This window comes from Daldinia decipiens, assembly GCF_022478715.1.
Source record: "Daldinia decipiens strain CBS 113046 unplaced genomic scaffold F4813scaffold_14, whole genome shotgun sequence".
Lineage (NCBI taxonomy): Eukaryota > Fungi > Ascomycota > Sordariomycetes > Xylariales > Hypoxylaceae > Daldinia > Daldinia decipiens.
The window spans coordinates 40,180-60,664 of NW_026054557.1; the positions used below are offsets into that span (position 1 = coordinate 40,180).

Here is a 20,485-nt window from a genome sequence, read left to right on the forward strand (position 1 = left end):
TTGCTCGCATGAACTAACGCACTAACGCACTAGGTAACGCACTAGGTAGAGAGCACTGTCCACTTAAGGATCGGAGAGCAACCGTCGCATCTCCCGTTTCTTGACAACCAAAGGCAACCCGGGGCATTCTTTCAACTTTCCCAGTCCTCTTTTTGTTTTCACTCCACAAGACCGTCAACCCGTCAACCCGTCGACCCCACGAAGGAAGTGAACGTTAACCTTGCACCTTCCCGTTGTAATCGACGTTTCCCAAAATTGTGCATCGTCGCGCATCATTCATATTCCATCAATTCCCCGTTTTTGATTTCGGATCAACTTTCCATTCTACCTCATTACAAATTCCTTTTGAATTAACCTAGTACTTTGTACATGTTGGTATACTCGTTGCTGACGACGCGACAGCCTTTTCACCTTTATATTTTCGCCCTTCAATACCCTTTTGCATCTACTACATCCATTTGGCTGCTTCTCAGCTTCACCCACAACTCAGGTTTATCCTATCTTGACTTGCCTGTTAATTTACTTCCCTCTTGCCATACGCGCATCAGCTAATACCAAAAATGGGTCTACCGTAAGTCTATTGTCACAACGCGTTCACCTATAGCTACTTGTATTATCACAAACAACACCTATGACGTTTTTATTACCTATTTGTATTATAGCTCTACCTCACTTTTCTTTATTCATACCTTGTTTGTATTCATAAACTCCCTAATATTGCATTTCTTGCTAATTCTTTTCACTATTAGATTATGGGTTGAGCCTGACGAGTCCGGCTCTCGCGCCAAAACAGCGCCGAAATCCTCTACTGATCCCGCAACTGGCCGATCTCCGATTCGCCGCTCAACTTCACCGCGTCGCGCCAGTAGCTCTAGGAACACTGACCGGCGCCGTCAACTACGTGAGATTCGAGCTCAGCGTCTTAACATGCTCATGTCCCAGCAAGCCAATAACGCCGAAGACGAATTAAGCCTCAATGGTCCAGCTGCTGTTCACGAGACTGCTTCTAATCCCTTTCGCGTCGTTACCACATCACAGGCACTACGCGCTCCGGATTCTGAGGTTCCTATCGACCTAGCTGCTTTCTTCCACCCTGTTCGCCCTGGTCGCCTTGTCTATGCTCCCCACCTCCTTCGGGAAGATCATACCCATGCCTTAGATGCTTCTGATGATGAAGATGACGATGATGATGAACTCCCTGGCCTTGAGGAAGAGGAGGTCCCTAATTCTACCCGGTTTGGAAATAATCAACCTGCTCGAACCGTTCGCTCTAACAGAGGTGACAATGGTACATCTCCAGCCGATTCCGATGACTGGGAGCCTAGATCTATAGAAGATTTTTATCGAAATCGCCCTCGGCGAATAATTTCGCCTACAACGAGAATAAATCGCTTTGTAGATCGCTTTGGACACCTCCGAGAAGAAGATCGAGAGTTTGAACCAACACAGGACCGTGCACCTGGTAATATTACTGATCCTGCTTCAAGCATGGATCATCACATTCATACGGCATTGCGAGAGATGAGCGACCGTCGACGCCGATCTGGTGTCGATCAACGTCGAGCAAATCGAGTTAGGTATGTCGATGGATTGGGCGATCGAGACCGCAGTTTAAGCCCGGAGGGGGATGGGGTTTGGTCTATCCTACAGTCGACTTTAACCGTCGACCCTCACCCACCTAGTGTTGGTTCCTCGTTTGCTTCTACTACAGCTTCGACTATAGCGTCTCTGAATCCTACTGTTCCTTCATCTCGCACCTCTATTACTAGTCCGACCGAAGAGGTTGAACCCCCTTGCGACCCTGTCGGAGAGCCAGAACCCACCGCTGAAGATAGTGGTGCTGATGTCCAAGGCACGGACCGTTCTAGGCGGCCGACACCTCATGGTAGACGATCATATGCAGCAGTTGCTGCTGACACATTCTCTGGCACAGGGCTTTCATCTGACGATCCCGAATGGCTTTCTGGTATGCATCGGATTGTCAGCGGGCTTGCATCTAGACAGGATATCCCTGACGAATGGTGGGAACAAGCTGGCCTCAGCCGTTCAATGTCGTTGGGATGGCCCCTTTGAATTTTGAAAAGAACAGAGGGATATTAGGGATTTCCTAGAACGATGTACGATCCCAGCCCGTGAAGGGGACAAGAGAAAATAGGGGTTTAAAGGTTTGCATTATGTTTTTATCTTTGGCCTGGACTTTGGCGTTGCAGGAAAATAAAAGGATATGCGTCATGGCGTGTGGACATTGATGGACTTTGCTTAAGCAGAGCAAGCCTGAAGTTATATGGTTGGCGTTGTATTATACTTGTATGAAGGGTGTTATGTGTCCATCGAGACCAAGGAAAGGAAGCAGGGGGGACGAAGAAGCTACAGGTTGTAACTAAGCTTATTACGATATGGGAGTAAGGGTTTGATCGTGGCAGCTTATACGTAGCCCAAGAATTATGAGAGCTGTCTTATCTTTTACAGCATTGTACACTTGATTAGAGAATTCAATGCTTTTCTATGAGCTGTAAAGCTTATACATACCTTAGGTACGTGTCTATGTGTGTCATGTTCTCTATTTGGTATTACACACTTTTCCTACTAACAGTCCTACTTAGATGTCAAGGTAGTTGGTTGATACAGGTAGGTTAGTTGATACCACACGGGGTTAGTAGCCGAGTTGGCGTTAACCTATTTCGTTACTGGGGCTTTTTGTCTCATGGCAACCTGCAGTAGCCGCTTGTTCTAATTCCCCGCCGAACCAGTAAAGTGGCTCTTCCAGCTGTGCCTGAATGCACCTTATCCCGGAAGGCACAACAATCAATTTATTAGCACCAAACCAGTACTAAGCCAGTACTAAACCAGTATTAAACCAGTACCGAATCGGTACTAGACCGATGTCGAACTACTCTATAAAGTGCTTAGCCAATTAAGCTGGATCCTCTTGAAACATTCCAGGAACAGCAAGGAAAAGTAACCTGAAGCTATCATTGGGCGCCTAAATTCTTTCCCGCACAAATACCACAAATACAACACATGCACTTCTCTTTCTCCCCCACATTGGGAATCCAAAATTTTGGGGAATTTTATGGCAACGAAGCTTCTCAGCCCTAGTTAACCCCCGACCTCGACCTGGTCTAGTCCAACCTGACCTGACCTGATCCAACCGCCCTCTCCCTTTTAAGTAAATAATAGTTCGACTGCTGCCGAGTCCGATACTTGCCCAACGATCGACTGGTCCGTGCTTCGAGAGTATATCATCCTAATGTTGGTGGAAGAGCATAGTGTTTAGCTGGAATGTGAAAAGTAACTTGGGTCTGCACCGCCGACGACGTGTGCCACTTCTTAACACATTTCTCTCTCTATAGATCTCGACAGACGGTTCTTTTTACGTCAACTAGAGGGGAATAACGTGTAGACCGCTTGGTCATGGCGCCTAGCTCCGGACACGCCCCTCACCCCTCCAATGGTTCCTCCTCGAGCGACCGACGTTACAGTCCTGCAAACGGAAAGGCCGCCGTAATAGCAAGCAGGCATGATAGGACTCCCAATACTCCGAGAAAGGAGGCTAGCAGGCGCGATGCAGCTTTGCAAGATCCGGGGTTGAGAGACTACGTACGTGCATCGTCTATACCTCAAGAGTAGGGTTGCACGTACTTTACATTAGGCTGACTGGGTTCGTTATAGCGACTAGGAGAATGTCTAGGCAAGGGAGCATTCGGCTCTGTATACAAGGCAATCCATTGGGGTACTGGTGAAGCTGTTGCTGTTAAGCAAATCAAATTGGTGAATTTGCCAAAGAGCGAGCTCCGAATGATCGAGGTATGTCAGTATCATAGCAATATTTACTTAATAGGGGCCGGGCTGAGCTGATGTGATGTAGGCTGAAATCGACCTCTTGAAAAACTTAAACGTAAGTGACCCCTATTTTCTGACGGTAAGATTATGACTCTACTCTGTACTCTAACAACTTCTAGCATGACAATATTGTCAAGTATATTGGGTTTGTCAAATCCACGGACTGTCTCAATATTATATTAGAGTAGGTCACCTCCCTGGATCCGGTAGGGTGGTGTTTCGGATGCTGACCGATGCCAGGTATTGCGAAAATGGATCTTTACATTCGATATGCAAGGCGTATGGGAAATTCCCGGAGAATCTAGTTGGGGTTTATATGACCCAGGTTCTCCAAGGTCTTCAGTATCTACATGATCAAGGTGTGATACATAGGGATATCAAGGGAGCCAACATCCTGACAACCAAGGATGGTAAAGTAAAGCTCGCAGATTTCGGTGTGTCTACCAGCACAGTCGCTGGACCTGATAAAGAAGCTCAAGTAGTGGGAACGCCATACTGGATGGCTCCTGAGATAATTGAGCTATCCGGTGCCACGCCGGCCTCTGATATCTGGAGCTTGGGATGCACCGTTATCGAGCTATTATCTGGTAAACCTCCGTATCACCATCTACAAGCTATGCCTGCTCTGTTTGCTATTGTTAACGATGACCATCCGCCACTTCCCGAGGGCGTATCTTCGGTCTGTAGTCCTGCCACGGTGTTGGCCTTGTGTTCCTAAGAGTTGAGACTGACTGTGGATTAGGCTGCGCGTGATTTTCTAATTCAATGCTTCCAGAAAGATCCCAACCTACGTGTTTCCGCAAGGAAACTACTGAAGCACAACTGGATTGTAGGCTGTCGACGGAGTGATGCGCCTGTAGCCAAAGCCCCAGGAAATTTCAGTCAAGCCGTCGAAGAGGTCAAGCAGTGGAATAAAGCACTCACCTCTTCCGAAACCAATCTTAGAGTTTCAGCAGGGTCCGATTCGGCATTCCCTTTTCACCACGGTCTTCAAACTTCACGATTCTCATCCCAAGAGCAGCCTAGATCTAATGTACCCACTCCAGCAAAGGCACCCTTTGCATTAAAACCAAGACCCACTGCCGAGGACTTCCGTTCTCCTGAACTTGCGGGTACGTATTTGTGCATAGTTCGGTAAATCTATTAACTAGGCCACTTGGTAACTTACACTTTCTTCAGATGACGATAACTGGGATGACGATTTTGCAACTGCAATTTCACCCAGTGCCCTAAGACTCCCTCATGTCAAGCCTCAGGATCACTTCGGTGGTATGCTTTCGGCTGACCGTCTGAAAGCTTTTGCGTCTATTGACAACTCGCGCGATTTTTCTACCACCTGGGAGAACGATTTTGATGGGGACCTTCTAACAACGATACATAAGCTACAATCAGTTCAAGAAGAGGATCCACAGGAGAGGACAATTCGTCCCAATTGGAAGTTCCCAGAGAAGATTGAGAAGATAGCGGAACAAAAACCGCAGCCACCGAAAGCATCCCCTCGCAAGCGAACAGGAAGTAGTCATCAGAGGCAAAAGTCTCAAACAAAAAGTCAACTCAGTAATAAATTCGAATTACCTTCCCGGCCCGATTTATTATACAGGGAACAGACGACAGAGGACTATTCAGATATCTTTGACGACAACGAAAGTGTCTTCAACCAACGATTGGGCCTATCCAAGAAGGTACGTATATTTATTCAGCCATAGTCCCCCCATTCTACCCCGTCGCTCACCAAGCTTGCAGCCTGATGCCCCCCAATTATTTCACCCCTCGGATCTCACCAGTTTGCCGCGGTCCATGCAGTCGCCCGTGACTAGCATAAGGAGACCAGCTTCAGCGCGACCTTCGGCTCTTCCCGACAGACCGTTTCAAAGGTCTAAATCATCTATTGAAATCCAAAAGTTTGCGGAGGACGAAGAAGACGAAGACTTCTCTGATATATTTGGCCTTGCTGATAACTTGACCGAGAAGGAGGAAAGTGACCGAGGTTCCGAGGACGGGAATCTTATGGTGTTGTCCCGACTTTCTAACAACTCTTGGTTAGGTGATGACGAGGACGAGGACGATCCATTCGCGTCTATGGATCCAGACTGGGATGAAATGGACTTGGAAGCTAATATCGCGCGTGACCGCCACGCTAGACTTGCTGAGAAGATCGAAGAACTTGTCCGCTCTCTCAAAACGACCGAGGGCGAGGACAAGTTACTCGAACTTTCAGAGGATCTGGTTAGTATCTGACAGTATCTTTTCCTTTGATCTATAGCTACAGCACTAACAACCAACTCCAGCTGGGATTACTTTGGGAAAATACTGAAGTTAAAACCCTAATTATCAGCGCTCATGGATTACTACCAATTCTTGAGATTCTCGACCTGGGTACCATGAAGAGCAGACAGCAATTGATCCTACAATTATTGCAAGTTGTCAATACAGTGCGTACGACCAGGATTTATGTGCAACGTTTCCTTTAACTGACCATTTGCTAGATTATCCTGGATGACGTAGAACTGCAGGAGAACCTATGTTTTGTTGGCGGGATCCCGATTATCACCAAGTTTGCAGCTCGGCAATACTCGAACGAGATTCGGTTAGAAGCTGCGGCTTTTGTAAGACAGATGTATCAAACATCCACCCTTACACTGCAGATGTTTGTCAGCGCTGGTGGTCTCAACGTCCTCGTCGAATTCTTAGATGAGGATTATGATAGCGCGAGAGACTTGGTGCTTATTGGTGTGAATGGTGTTTGGAACGTCTTCGAGCTTCAAGTTTGTTACCATCGACCATGTTATATATACTTTCTATTGACGCTTTTACTAGGGACCTACTCCGAAAAACGACTTTTGCCGAATATTCTCGAGAAGCAAAATCCTCGACCCGCTTGCCCTTGTACTTCACCGCGTTCTTGACGAAGACGTCGAGAACGAATTGGCGGAACTAATCGAAGGACGTATCGTCAACATATTCTACTTGTTCTCCCAAGCCGAAAACTTTGTCAAAGAGATGGTGGCTGACCGACAAGTGTTGAAGAGTAAGCCTTTCCGAGTTAGTGCTGGTAGTTTACGCTGACACACAACTAGGTGTTCTGAAGGATCTTCGACGCATGACACCTGCACATCAAATTACGATGCTAAAGTTCATTAAGAACCTATCTATGCTCTCAACAACCCTCGATGCTCTCCATTCCGCGGACGCCATTGATTTTCTCATTGAGTTGCTCAGTAGTAGTATGAAAAGAGGACATCCCCATTTCCGCGAGATCTCTAATCAAGTGCTCAATACGATGTTCAATCTCTGTCGCTTAAGCAAGGACCGTCAAGAATACGCTGCTGTAAATGGAATAATCCCCTTATTATTAAAGATTATGAAAACAGATCGGCCTCCAAAGGAATTTGCATTACCGATCCTATGCGATATGGCCCATTCGGGAAGTAAGGGGCGGCGATTCTTATGGCAAAATAAAGGCCTTGACTTCTATGTCTCGCTCATATCGGATCAGTACTGGCAGGTCACGGCATTAGATGCTATTTATGCTTGGTAGGCAACTCTCAGATTTTAGCGAATGTTGGGAATGTACTAACGAGTTCAAAGGTTGCAAGAGGAGACGGCAAAAGTCGAGAGCCATCTCCTGAACTGCCAATTTCCCGAGGCAATCCTATCTTGCTTCAATACCCAAAAGACGAATGCGTTTGATCCCAACCTTTTAGAGCCCCTATTAAAGCTCCTCCGATTATCACCATCTTTAGCCGCGTCCTTGGGCAAATCGGAAATGTATGCGGGAATTGAACAGAAACTCTCGCAGAAGAAGGCCGTCGTACGCCTAAATCTTCTTCGTCTTGTTCGAAATATACTAGAAGCACGAGAAACCGATTACTTTACGAATCTGAAAGATAAGCAGCTTCGACACTTACTTGACTCAATCAAAATCCTGGCCGAGAAGGACTCTGCCGTGCTTGTGCGAAACCTAGCATCCGATCTTGTAGTTTCCCATATAGATCCTAATTCGGATCAACTCGTCCCGCCCCTATCTGCTTCAACGGCATCAACCGGGTCAAATCGTGTACGGTCTGGGAGACGCATATATACGCCTCCATCCCTCCATTCCGCATCTCCAGTACCCCTTACACCAACACATGCGTCTCGTCAGTCCCAATCCGGCGCATTTATCGAAGTAGCATCGAGTCCTAAGCGCTCAGGTGTATCACTGGCTCAAGAACGGGATCCTGTTGCATACCGCCCTAGAAGCAAAGACGGTATCTCGGGTATTCCTATCAGTTCTCCTCGTAGACTGAGCGATATTCAATCTGGTGGTGGTTCTTCCGGTGGAAAGAGCAGATTACCAAGAAACTCAGGCCTGTATGCACCGCGGCCTAGTCTCAGCGCTCTCTCAATTGGTTCCCGGAGCGAAGGGATGATATCAAATAAAGAAAATATTGGAAGCACTACGGATGAGTTTACTCGATCTGCAAGGAGGATCTCGCCGCCGGAGTCTAACGGCACGCGCACCGGAAGCGTTTCCTCATCTTCCTCATCAGTGTCCGGGTCAGGAAGGCCAAAGAGAAGCCGGCCGCCGAGTGAGGGGAAGCAGAAATAAAGCATATAGTATCGCCTCATCTATCGATGACTTAGATATAGATACTAAAGTACATAAATGGTTTATATGGGCGAATACCAGCCCGTCGGAGTCCAACGAAGAGCCGTATACGAGGTTTATGGAAATGATGAAAATATCACATTTGTTTCTTCTGCTTTTATAGAAGGAAAGAGAGAAGCCTTTGCATCTCTGGGAGCATTTTAAGGGGTTCTGCTTCTGCGGTTTTTTGTTTTGTTTCCGTTCTTTCTACGGTCTTAGGGAAGTGTCTATCCACATAGAGGTATCGGCGTGGAAAGGGGTGTGGTTTACATAACAAAAAGTCAATGCAGTAGCAAGGTTCACGATGGACCTTGCTGCCTCCCAGGTGTGTTACGTAAGTGCGAGGTATTGTGTGAATGACATTCATGCTGCGGATGTGATATGACAGATTGACGATAATGTATGATGATGGCAGTGATAATATGAATGAGGTTCAGGGAAACGAAGCATGGTTGATGAAGCACGGGTTGACACTTGCTTATTGCTTATGGCAATGATGAATGCATAGGAGGAGTTTAGCAGCAAGTGAGGATAGGGTCTCGTTTTAGTATTTAATGTTAGCAAGTCGACCTCTATTAACTTAGCTAGATTTCCATTTGGGGCTATCTCTACGAGTGCTGAAAATAAGGACCAGAGAACAATAGGTTTCTAAGCAACATGATTCTCTAGATGGTATTTCTCGCAAAGCTTTCGTCACTAATTGTGGTTACGCTTTAGAGGCTCCCCTCTCATCCCCCACATGAGAACACTTGACCTGCCTCACCGAGCCAGGATAATTACTACGTTCTCTTGGCATCGCCATTATACGTCAATGGATACTGCCTTATCGGATGTCTTTTCATCTACGCTATGCTAAATTGTAACCATGTCCGAGTGGTCGTGCACCTGCATATGAAATAGCATTCGCTTTTTGAAATATTATAACTACCTACCTAAGGTACCTAGGTTAGTTGAGATAATAATTTTAAAGGTGTAGGCTTGCTAACTACCCTTGATTATCTACCTATTGGTATGAAAGAGAGGCTCGTATGCTACCTTCTTAAGCACTGTAAGCGCCCTTCTAAGATGAGTCCCTTGGCGCTCGAGCGCTGGACGCTATTCCAGACGCTCTTGTTTTTATGTAGTCCTTTTGTTGCCGCAGTTAGCTATGGCGAGAACCACGCCCCAGTCGAGAAAGATGAGGAGCTTGTAGCAGCAAACTTCCCTAACACCAATGAGACGCTGTTCTCACCGGCGTTTACGGACCTAGGGAGCATCTTGCCGGGGTTCACTAATGGTACGGATGGCCCGACCGATGATGCGACACTTGGTATGTACACGATGAACAGAAGTCTTTATAGGCGTCCAAATATTTCCCATTTAACCATTATACTGACGAAGTAACCCAGACATATTTCTGCGCTCAATAGCGGAGCGGAATGACTGGGTGCAATATAAGGTTGCAGATTTCACCTCCGAGGAGGGACGCGCGTTCCCCTACGTCGTTCTGTCAAGCCCATCCTCGAAAAGAACCAAGGAGCCAAAACTCCGCGTCTGGATCCAGGGAGGCGTGCATGGAAATGAGCCCGCGGGAGACCAGGCAGTGCTTGCGCTGCTAGGCAAGCTGGATGCAAATTACAACTGGAGGGAACGACTTCTCGAGCGTTTGGATATCACGTTGCTGCCCCGGTATAACCCGGACGGAGTCGCATACTTCCAACGCGCCCTGGCAAGCAACTTAGATCCGAACCGCGAGCATACGAAGCTCTTCCGAGAAATATCCAGAGGCCATAAGCGTCTCCTTAGTTCCTTCGCGCCGCACATCACAGTCGACATGCACGAGTTCACAGGGACCCAGCCCTCCGGCAGCGGCGGGATATATAAGCACGGGATGGACGCGCTCATCGCCGCGGGCAAGAACCTCAACACTCACCCCGACATCCGGAACATCTCGGAGGTGCTCTTCTCGGCAGGTGTCGGGCAGCGTCTGGTGCAGAAGGGGTTCCGATGGGAACCGTATTTCACGGGAGCGTCTACGGGATCGGATATCGTGCTCGATGAGGCGGGGAGCGATGCGAAGAGCGGGAGGAATAATTATGCACTGACGCAGAGCGTGACGATTCTGTGTGAAGTTAGGGGGATTAGGCTTGCGGATCAGCATTTTCAGAGGAGAGTTTCTACGGCGCTGAGTATGGTTGGGGGGATATTGGATATTGCGGTGGAGAATTTTGAGGAGGTGTATCGGACGGTAAGTCTCTTTTCTCTTGATCGCTAAAGTTGATGTGTATTCAGAGGCAAATCAAGGCAAATCGAGGCAAATCGAGGTAGGCTCAATATTAACTAGGTACCTAATGTTAATAGGTCGAGGGTGCTATAGACAAGTTCATCCACAGTGATGATCCTATCGTACTAACAGACTACCCCAACCCGACGAACCGCAACATTACCTTCATCAACCGTACCGACGGGCAGCTTACGCAAGTCCCCGTGACCTTCCTCAGCACGACACCCACAACCGCAAACCAAACACGTACCCGCCCCGAAGCATACCTCATCCCACGAACATGGTCCGAACTAGCATCCCGCCTTCGCGACTCCGGGGTCGTCGTCGAGACCCTCAAAGACGGATATCGCGGCCCAGCCGAAGCGCTCACAATCACATCAGCATCGGTCGCAAGGGGGTACTACGAGGGCGCGGTGCAAGTCACAGTGACGACGAAGCCCGTGCAGAAAGAGGTGCTTGTGCTTCCGCCGGGAAGCTTCCGGGTCAGTAGCCGGCAGAAAAATGCCGCGCTAGCGTTCGTTGCGCTCGAGCCGGAGAACGTTGATTCGTATGTGCGGTTTAATCTTGTCCCGGTGCAGGTGGGAGATGAGTATCCGATTTTTAGGGTGCCAAGGGGGGAGCTGAGTGAGTGAACTGAGAGTGAGGTGTTTATTAACTGGTTAAGTGAGGGTTAATAATATGAGCATTGAACTCTTATCCCCAAGTGTGCTAGCAGTAAATTACGCTTTATATCCATGATAATGCCGACATAGTGTAAGTGATAGCTAGCCCCTTGCTGGAATACGGGGGAGCAGATATCTAAGGCAGGGGTAACGAATCAACTCGGGAGTCCTAACTACAAGCCGTTACTAGAGAATCGAATAGGTATGTACCTGGTACCTATTCTAAGAAAACACCATCCCAGTTAGGTAAATGACATAACTAGGTTAGGTTAATGCTTTCTTAAACCTTTAACTACCTCTAAACCTGGTTGTTATATTACTGCTTTTATTGTCTTACAACCCCCTCTTCTGGTCCCTCTTTTTCAACAAGCTTGGATTACGTACCTAAGGTAGAATGTAGGTCGATATTTTGAATTAGGTACCTTCTAAGTCAATATACTTTAGCTATCATTATCGAGCCTCTTTCTTAAGGTACGGAGTGTTGAGTTATAAAGTGAATGTAGTCTCACGCCAAGATAGAATACGACTAAGGAGCTTGTAACAACAATTCGCTGTTACACAGGAATACCAGGCCATTAAACACACGCTTTTACCAACTTAATACCACCTCAAGAAAGAAAGAAAGAAAGAAAGAATTCAATTCCTAACTTGACTCCGCATTAGATATCCCGGATAGCTGCATAATGCAGGCCCCGTAATCTTGGCTACCCATCAGTTCTGCCCGACGTAGCACTGACGCCGGACTAGGAGTTTTTATTCCAGTACCACATCACTTGGGTATGTCCCTCGGGAATCCCCGTCTGCTGAGATCCCCATACATACTCCCAGACAGGTGCGATGGTACTATCACTGGGGATAGTCTTAACATCATAGAAGCAGTTCCTATCCCCGTGGCACAGGAACGCGTAGTTGAATCCCTAGCAACGTCAGTGCCTTGGCCCTTGTTAAGCGTCTAGTATAGGAGGAGCATAACGAACATTGATGGTATATAGAGAATCTGTAACTGAAGATGCGTAATCTTCCCGACAAAAGTAGGAGTATGACCTCGAGCCGTACACGCTGTCGGTGTTGGCCGGCTGCGTAGAGTCACTGAACGTGCAGTTGCCGGAACTGGTAGAGAGTGTGTTGGGATAAGTGTCGAGCCTAGTAAAGGTCGCACAGTCCGACTCGGAAAAGCCGCCCTGCGCGTTTAGACACCCGATGCTATCGGCGGGCGAGGCATTCTGAAAGTCGGTGCTGTTAATGACGTAAATCTGCCCCGAGCCGGAGATGTCTTGCGGGAGAGCTGCGGTGGTGGCGACTAGAGCGCAGAAAGCCGTATAAACTGTGAACTTCATAGTTGCTGTATCGATAGTAATAGATATTAACTAGAATGTGAGGAGAGGAGGCCCATTAATGAATAATCAAGTTATCCATGCGCTCATATATACTTAGATGGGGTCCGTTCTAGATCGTGACAGCTGCCAAGGACTTACTCGAAATAGAAAAACTGCCCCATTGTGTTGCCGCAAGACATACATTCACATCCAAAGCTGACGTTAATACTCTCACAATATAACCGCGTAAGCAATTGCTAATCAAGTGGACCTAATATATCACTTGATGGCATGGCAGTACGTCGGGCATTCGCTTGGGACTGGCGCCATTTCACATGGGTCAAATCCCACGATCACGGTAACAATCTTCCTTGATTTCGTACCGGCAATAGCCTCCCGTGCCCTCGGGAGCGGTGAGATCCTGTCAACCTGTCAACTCAATCTTGCGTATTACCCCTCTCGGCGTATGGCGCATGTATTTGTGCGCTTACAAACCGATCCATAATAAGGCTATAATAACTGTTTGTATTAAGGTAATGTCAGAATAAATGATGGCTTGTCGGGTGATTGTCCTTAATTGGCTACCAAGTTAGAGTGATGTGCGGCAGGGGTAATTTACAAGCTTCCTACATAGGTTGCCTGCCGAGTGTGCCGGGGGCAAAGGCTGTGTACCGCCCGCAATGGAACGGAAGAGGCCCGGGGTCAGCCAATTCCGGACAACTGCCATGGTCACGGTCTAGAACTAGACCGTGTCCATGGGTTGTGGCATTGTCACTTATCAATTAGGAATGTGTAGAAATAGGCAAGTATGATGATATCTATGATGATATCTATGATGATGTCGTAGTGAAGTTAACCTGGGCCAGCTGAGGTCGAATTAATCGTAGTTGCTACGAAAGCTGTTTGTATTCAGAAGCAAGCTTGCTCGAAGAATGAGGGGTAGATCTCTTCAACCAAGACAGTAGAGTAGGCGGAGAGTTGCCATGCGGGAAAGTTATGATAATAATGCAGATTAGGGTACTTGGTTTTTATACAGTTGAGAGGCGCATATTGAGAGGCGCATAAACGGAAGCATGAATATAAGCTGGCTTGGAGCTTTGGGTCGCACTGATAGGACAAATCACAAGTCCCATCAAGCTCGCATCTATCCCGGTTGAATGAAGAATAAATATTCTCATTGGCCAGCAATCGAATTTCATGTTCTCCCCGGTTTACTTACCCAACTTCCAGTCTTCATATCGTATGCGAGTTCTCTAGTAATCACCTCCCAGTTAGAGTCGTCGAATCTCCGTTTACACTGCAACATGGCTGTTCCTTCATAGCCATCAGGTAGCTGTACTTCAATATCGTGTAGTCGACGCGACTCGGGAAGTACTGCTTTGACCGTATTATTAGAATGAGCGTGGAAGTCACCCTCTTCAATATTTATCACTTCTTCAATCATTCGTGCTGCTAGGTGCGAACTCCAGATCCCTTCTTTATGGGTTATCGAACGTAAGAAAACAAGGGTATCGTGTCTAATAGCGTGTACCCGACATTTGAGAGCTATATAATAAAGCGCGGGGATAGCACCCAGATCGGTTATCGAGCTGGACGTATCCGAAAAATGAATTACTGTGGCTAGTTGTGGGGAAAGCGAAAGACTCCGTATGTAGTTGAGCTGGTCCAGAATGGTCTTAAACGATTTCGTATGAGCATCATATCTCATCTGGTCTTCTGGCCGGAGACAAGTATCGATCATGATCTCGGCGATCATGTAATATATTCGTAATATTATATAGGCTATGGTGCTGTGTGTGATCTTGCTGGTTACGAGGCTTGCTCTAGATGCTTTAAATGCGTCGTACCACGAATCAAGTTTGGCTTGGAGACGCCGCTGCCTAGAAGGGAGACTCCGATGGTCTAAATTATCTAACGGCTGTACTTGGTGACGGCATTCATAGTTCAGGTAGAATATCTGGCTGAGTATTCGGTCAAGATGCTGTCTTGCTTGATTGGCGGATTGGAATATCAGCGGGGTGGCCGGAATATTTGACGAACAATCCTCCTGGGTAATGTTCAAGAACTGCGACCCTTGACACTGAAACTTTGCCTGCACGTCAAGCCTAATGAAGGCTTGGATGATCCAGGCATCCGCCGAATCGCAACACGGTTCCCGGAATAGACTGTATTTATCTATGGCGCTTGAGCGGGCCTGGAACTCGTTCAGAAGTTTCAACCCGTTTTGGAGATGATCGTAGCCAGTCTTTAAATGACCTCGGAGATATTCCATTGTAACAAACATCAGACATGTGATAAGTGCAACACGGATTGACCGGTTACTTCTAGAAGTAAAATGCGGCTGGAGATGGGCTATTGCTTTGGTATAGTGTTCCAATGTAAAATGTTCCTGCTTATCCGGAGCGACATCTGGCGAGGTATCGAAACAAAGTCCTTCTTTCCTGTGGGCTGAGCTCAGGGCGAGAATGGCATGTAAAACGGCTGGCTCGCTCGAAGCGGCTTGGAATACGAGCCTGTCCCAAAATTGAAAACTAAAAACCCCGGGAAGCTTCAAGACACTTCGGTATGTAAACCACTCGAGATATCTGGTCTCCTCGTTGCTCACCGTTTCCACCAGCGTTGGCGTGTAGAAACACGTTAGGCTTTTGCGACTGGAGCCGATGGGACGGCGGCCGTAATCATTACCACCTCCGCCCCATACTCCGTAGCCTTCGCAGACGCGACCTGTGGAATAACATCGGAAACATACGGGCTTGCCTTCGTCGCATTTGACCTTTCGGGTTCTTTGGTAGAGTTAACAACGCGGCTAAACAACATAACCATGGCTACATCGGAAACTAACTCACTTGCAGGTTTGACAACCCGATTTTACCTTAGACTTGATTGCGCGGGGTGCCATATGGGGTTTGATATCCTAGGTATTCTTAGGTACCTAAGGGTTTAGATCTTTGAATAACAGCCAATAGTAGCCTTGAATTGTCATTGTAGTTGTAACTTGAACTTCTAAGAAAGCTGAAAGAAAACCGACACATGGGGAATAAAATTGATGTGGAGCATTTATTCTAGACTTTGTTATTCTCATTCGTTCTTTTACTCGTTCTCTTACCGCACAGTCCTCCGTAAGATTCATTAATCGGATCTCAGTCTTACTTCTTTGATTGGCCATCTTTACGGATTACTCGGTCTTCTAAACACTTATATGCATTTATCAGGCTAATCTATCTCCATAAGAAGCTATACTGGTTATTGTCATGTAAGTTCGATTTGGTAGTAGTCTTTCAAATGTATCTCGTTCAAGAGGCAACTACTTTACTCTTTTCTCAAAACTTATCGTCTTTTTAGAAGAATATTAGTTTCTAGCATAGTTAGCCTAGAACTAAATATATTCAACCACTTATTTGATGGCTTGTTCCTATGCCTTGCCACCAAGAAGAGTCTTAAACATTTTGTCGATATCAGTTCCAGAACCAACTCCAAGAACCTCTGATATAGATTGACCATCTCATTTATTCTATAATTCCCTGTGCAGGTCGTCTGTTCGGGCCTAGTCTTACTCTATGGATGGTTTATGTATAAAATAGTTTGCGCTCCCCAATCTTCCAACATCAGGAGATTCATAAAATTCATCGCATCATATTTACCGAAACCGTATACTTCCATTTAAAGCACTGACAAAATTCTTTTTGTAACCATGTCCTCGAGATACGCCAATATCTCCTATTCCGGGAAAACGGATGTTGCTTCAACTCGTACACCTAGTTCCCTCGTGTGGGAAACTACTAAAGCCATAGAATTGGTTTCTAGTCTACGGTTCTCATGGGATAATTACCAGAATAGAATCTTCATAGAATTCTTGAAGGCTGTCGGCCCCGATTTCAAAGACGTCGATATCGAGCCGTTGCTTTTCCAGCTTGATCTTCACGGGTATAATGATATAAGAAATAAGTATGGAGAGAGTGTGTACCACTTGATCAAGGCAAAGGCTATGAGAAAACTGAAGAGAACCGCCGATAAAATGGAAATCGATGGATTATTTGAACCTGATATAAAGTCAGTTGGTTATACATTTCAGTTTATATTCACATCACCGAAATAGCTAATATCTAATTCTCCTAGGTCAAGCTCAACCGAGTCCGAACATAATGTATTTAAATATAGGCGATATTCGATTGATCCAAGTATAAAATCGGAGGATTCCAAGTTTGAACAGACAAACCATCCCTTCCTAAAGATGCCTCAACAGAAGTTCCATAGAGATAATCTGAAAAATGCAACTTTTGAGGATTCGACGTACATGAGCGAGACTTCGTATCCGGGTTCGCGAACCCCACGAACTTCGCATGCTTCTTATCCGCCTCCGGAAAAGAACAGAAACGCAAGGACTGTTGAAGAGGCAAAACACGAACGCGCTCTACAGTCTATGCGGAATCTTGTAATTGAGTTATCTCATACTGAACAAGTACTCAATGAAGTTGCATCTGCATTCAATGACCTACAACCAACCAAGGATGGTGAAATATGGACTGATATAATTAACCAAATGATACTGCTCCATCATGATCTAAAGCTAGATGGGAGAGGTTTGTACAAATTTACTAAAAACCTATAAAGGGGGCCTGGTGTTTTTGATATCAGCCACATGAATTGAGGATGGTGACTTGGGGTAATCGGTCTGCACTGCTGGACTGGGCTTTAGTTTAGTAAAGTATCGCGAGAATTGATAGCGCTGAGAAGCGGCTTAATAAAAGGTACTCGCTTTGATGTTAATCTTGTTTGCGGGGTCGGGATCGTGACAAAGCAGGCTTGATGCCTCATGAATTAAAGACGACGCCGTATTGCTACCCCTTGGCGATAAATAATATGATTTATCTATGTAAACCAGGTACCTAATAAGATAGTATCATGTTGACTTGAAAGGATTTGGCAAGACTGGATAGAGCACATCGGTACGTACGGCTTATCATATACACGTAGGTTTTCAAAATGTTAAAATTGTCTCTTTTGGCGAGTGTCAGGGGTATAAACATTGGGTCGCATATACAACCTTGGCGCGCTGCAAAGGTTGGATTGGGGAAATGCCGACAGGCTGTGGAATTAAACTTACTGCCGACCAGGCCAGATGGGACATCGGGGTAGCTTGAATCATTTTGCATGCAGTATATAGGTAGCCAAGTATTTCCTTTCTGTCGAAGCTTAGCTCTGTCGACAGCTCTCCGTCAAGTTCATGTATCGAGATTTAACACCATGACTGTCCACTGTGAGTCCGAGGATCTTCCCGCGAAGCCGGAGCTTGATTCGCAGGCTCAACAGGTCGAAACTGCAACGCTTGCTGAGGATGCCGAGGATGCCGATTTCAAGAAGCGTGAGGCGCGCGTCGTCGCAAAGCTCGACCTTTACGTCTGCCCGATCCTCGTCGTACTGCAACTCATATCTTTCTTGGATAGGGGTAACATTGGATTTGCAGCGACACAGGGCATGACTACTGACCTGAATCTCGTGGGCACGCAGCTTAATACCGCCGTATCGCTTTTTTACCCGCTATATATTCTGTCAGAGTTCCCAGCTGCGCTGATCGTGAAGCGGGTGGGCTTCAATCGCGTAATTCCGGCGGCTGCGGCGTGCTGGGGACTTTGCTGCTTGGGAAATGGTTTCGCCAAGAATTTCGGGGATCTTGTTGCGTGTCGTTTGTTGATGGGGATGTTCGAAGGATTCTTGATGCCCAGCTTGACCCTTATGTTGGCAAATTGGTATAAGAGAGATGAGATTGGATTAAGGATCAGTTATCTTTTCAGCATGTTTTTACTAGAGTAAATATGCCCTTTAGTTCGCGGCGTGTGAGCTAATATGCGTGTCTAGTCGCCGCGGCTATTTCAAGTGCCTTCAGTGGTTTGATCGCTTACGGCATTCTATTCATGAATGGAGCAGCTGGATATCCGGGATGGAGATGGTAGGCCCTAATTAAATGAAACGCGTGGGCTTATACTGAAGATGGTTTACCAGGTTATATATCATCGAAGGCTCAGTAACCGTCGCCGTTGCTGCTGTTTGCTACTTCATAATCCCATCGTCTTATACTACAGCCTACTTCCTTAACGAGGACGACCGAGCTGTCATGCGAAAGAGAGCAGAAATCACCGAAGCTTACAGCGGAGGACAAGGACACTATACCCGTACCGAGTTTATGATGGCCATCAAAGATGTTAAGACTTGGGTACATGCTATCATCCAGGTCATGTGCCTCACAATATTATACGGGTTCAGTGTCTTCCTGCCAATTATTCTACGGTTTGGCTTCAACTTCAGTGTCGAACAATCTCAATACCTCAGCATCCCTGTCTTCGCTTGGGGCTCCATCGTCTATGGTGTGTGCGGATACTTGTCTGATCGTTTCTCGCGACGGTTCCTAGCGTGTATCATTTGCGCACCGCTTGGAGCGGTAGGGTATTCTATGCTTCTTGGCGGTGACCACCTTTCTGTCGGAGTGAAGTATTTTGCATGCTTCCTCATCGCAACTTGCGCATGGACCATGGGTGGTGCAAATGTAGCTTGGCTCTCTACTAATACCGCACCTGATGGTAAGCGAGCTGCCTCAGTTGGGCTTGCTTTGGCTTTAGGAAATCTAGGTGGAATCATCTCGGGTCAGATATACCCACAGACGATGGCGCCGGCTTTTACTCTAGGTCATGCATGGAGCCTTGGTGCGATATGTATTTCATTCTGTTTGTGGTGGGTTCTGAGGCATATTTACTATAGTCGCGAGTCACTCAAGGGGCAGATTCGGGAGGGCGCAGTTCCGGAACCAATCGACTTCTCAGATAGAGTACCAGAATACAAGTATCAGCATTGATCTTATGGACTGGCGCCATGGACAGTTATATTTACGAAATAGACATATGAATTGCGATGGGGATAGTATAATAGAAGTTAACTCCATGTTATGAACGATACAAAATTGTGATACAATCAGGTCCTAGCTTATTCTACTTGATATTGAATGAAACTGGCCTAGTTTTTATAGAAGAAGACATGAGGTAGATTCCTGAGCTAGCATCCTCGCCGCGTAAGGAAATTGTGATATTCAAGAATAATTGAACGATTATCTACTAACTTTCAATTTCGAACGATAAAAGCATGGTTGAACTGTATCAGTATCCCCTAATAAGACATGTGTAATATCAATGATTATTGTGTATCTAGGCTAGGTATTGGCTAACCCCTGAAAGAGTGCATTCACAAGCCTCGTTCATCAGCCTTACAAGGCTACTTGACCACCCTGTAGCTATCTTAAACAAACAGTAATTAGTTGATACCTTTATTTAGTGAAGTCCACGCCTCACTGCACAGCATAAACGAGAAACTTAAGCCTACAGGGCTTAATAGAGCCCGCTATTCGTACGAGGAGGAACTGGATGAGCTGATAGCGAACGTAAGATTTACGCATGATATATAAGAATAGATGAGGTTTTTCTGTTATGATGATGAATGTTTGAATAAAATGGGGGCAATGTGATGAAGATGTAGGTAAGCGTAGCAACTTTTCTAGAGACGGCAAGTAGGATATTGAACTGGTGCTGGGGTATCAGGTGACTTTGACCCTGATCATGTGATCATATTCTTAGTATAAGTACCATTTATGGTCGCACACACCCATTTTACATAGTATTATCCACTTTTAATACAAGTCATTCCTTTTCCTTTTCATTCATTATATCATCATCATCTAAAAGTCCTTGATATCAGGTCTAATAAGGCTTGATCCAAGACCAAGACT

The 20,485-nt window shown here is 46.3% G+C and overlaps 7 protein-coding genes across 7 annotated transcripts; 5 read left to right on the forward strand and 2 right to left on the reverse strand.

Moving 5' to 3' along the window:
* Positions 1 to 111: 111 nt before the first annotated feature.
* On the forward strand, positions 112 to 2,509 carry F4813DRAFT_357228 (uncharacterized protein). The gene is made up of 2 exons (XM_049243090.1): positions 112 to 571; positions 750 to 2,509. Exons 1-2 carry the CDS (start codon positions 561 to 563, stop codon positions 2,071 to 2,073), a joined length of 1,335 nt encoding a protein of 444 aa, XP_049100027.1. The 5' UTR covers positions 112 to 560; the 3' UTR covers positions 2,074 to 2,509.
* Positions 2,510 to 2,982: 473 nt separating this feature from the next.
* Positions 2,983 to 9,147, forward strand: F4813DRAFT_357230 (cell division control protein). The gene is made up of 13 exons (XM_049243091.1): positions 2,983 to 3,600; positions 3,673 to 3,807; positions 3,869 to 3,898; positions 3,963 to 4,027; positions 4,084 to 4,522; positions 4,586 to 4,955; positions 5,023 to 5,525; positions 5,587 to 6,069; positions 6,132 to 6,275; positions 6,330 to 6,608; positions 6,661 to 6,871; positions 6,921 to 7,377; positions 7,432 to 9,147. The coding sequence occupies exons 1-13, from the start codon at positions 3,415 to 3,417 to the stop codon at positions 8,432 to 8,434; spliced, it is 4,305 nt and encodes a 1,434-aa protein (XP_049100028.1). The 5' UTR covers positions 2,983 to 3,414; the 3' UTR covers positions 8,435 to 9,147.
* On the forward strand, positions 9,148 to 11,421 carry F4813DRAFT_357234 (Zn-dependent exopeptidase). The gene is made up of 3 exons (XM_049243092.1): positions 9,148 to 9,782; positions 9,862 to 10,700; positions 10,814 to 11,421. The coding sequence occupies exons 1-3, from the start codon at positions 9,485 to 9,487 to the stop codon at positions 11,366 to 11,368; spliced, it is 1,692 nt and encodes a 563-aa protein (XP_049100029.1). The 5' UTR covers positions 9,148 to 9,484; the 3' UTR covers positions 11,369 to 11,421.
* Positions 11,422 to 11,653: 232 nt separating this feature from the next.
* On the reverse strand, positions 11,654 to 12,867 carry F4813DRAFT_53091 (uncharacterized protein). Its single transcript, XM_049248611.1, has 2 exons — positions 12,376 to 12,867; positions 11,654 to 12,315 (listed from the first exon to the last, which is right to left on the reverse strand). Exons 1-2 carry the CDS (start codon positions 12,733 to 12,735, stop codon positions 12,142 to 12,144), a joined length of 534 nt encoding a protein of 177 aa, XP_049100030.1. The 5' UTR covers positions 12,736 to 12,867; the 3' UTR covers positions 11,654 to 12,141.
* A 610-nt stretch (positions 12,868 to 13,477) lies between these two features.
* F4813DRAFT_53019 (uncharacterized protein) lies at positions 13,478 to 15,749 on the reverse strand. Its single transcript, XM_049248610.1, has 2 exons — positions 15,561 to 15,749; positions 13,478 to 15,497 (listed from the first exon to the last, which is right to left on the reverse strand). Exons 1-2 carry the CDS (start codon positions 15,611 to 15,613, stop codon positions 13,910 to 13,912), a joined length of 1,641 nt encoding a protein of 546 aa, XP_049100031.1. The 5' UTR covers positions 15,614 to 15,749; the 3' UTR covers positions 13,478 to 13,909.
* A 656-nt stretch (positions 15,750 to 16,405) lies between these two features.
* F4813DRAFT_395815 (uncharacterized protein) lies at positions 16,406 to 17,323 on the forward strand (the record flags this gene model as incomplete). Its single annotated transcript, XM_049247750.1, has 2 exons — positions 16,406 to 16,764; positions 16,831 to 17,323. The coding sequence occupies 2 exons, from the start codon at positions 16,406 to 16,408 to the stop codon at positions 17,321 to 17,323; spliced, it is 852 nt and encodes a 283-aa protein (XP_049100032.1).
* A 458-nt stretch (positions 17,324 to 17,781) lies between these two features.
* On the forward strand, positions 17,782 to 19,637 carry F4813DRAFT_357238 (MFS general substrate transporter). The gene is made up of 3 exons (XM_049243093.1): positions 17,782 to 18,505; positions 18,571 to 18,661; positions 18,715 to 19,637. The coding sequence occupies exons 1-3, from the start codon at positions 17,866 to 17,868 to the stop codon at positions 19,559 to 19,561; spliced, it is 1,578 nt and encodes a 525-aa protein (XP_049100033.1). The 5' UTR covers positions 17,782 to 17,865; the 3' UTR covers positions 19,562 to 19,637.
* The last annotated feature ends 848 nt before the right edge of the window (positions 19,638 to 20,485 follow it).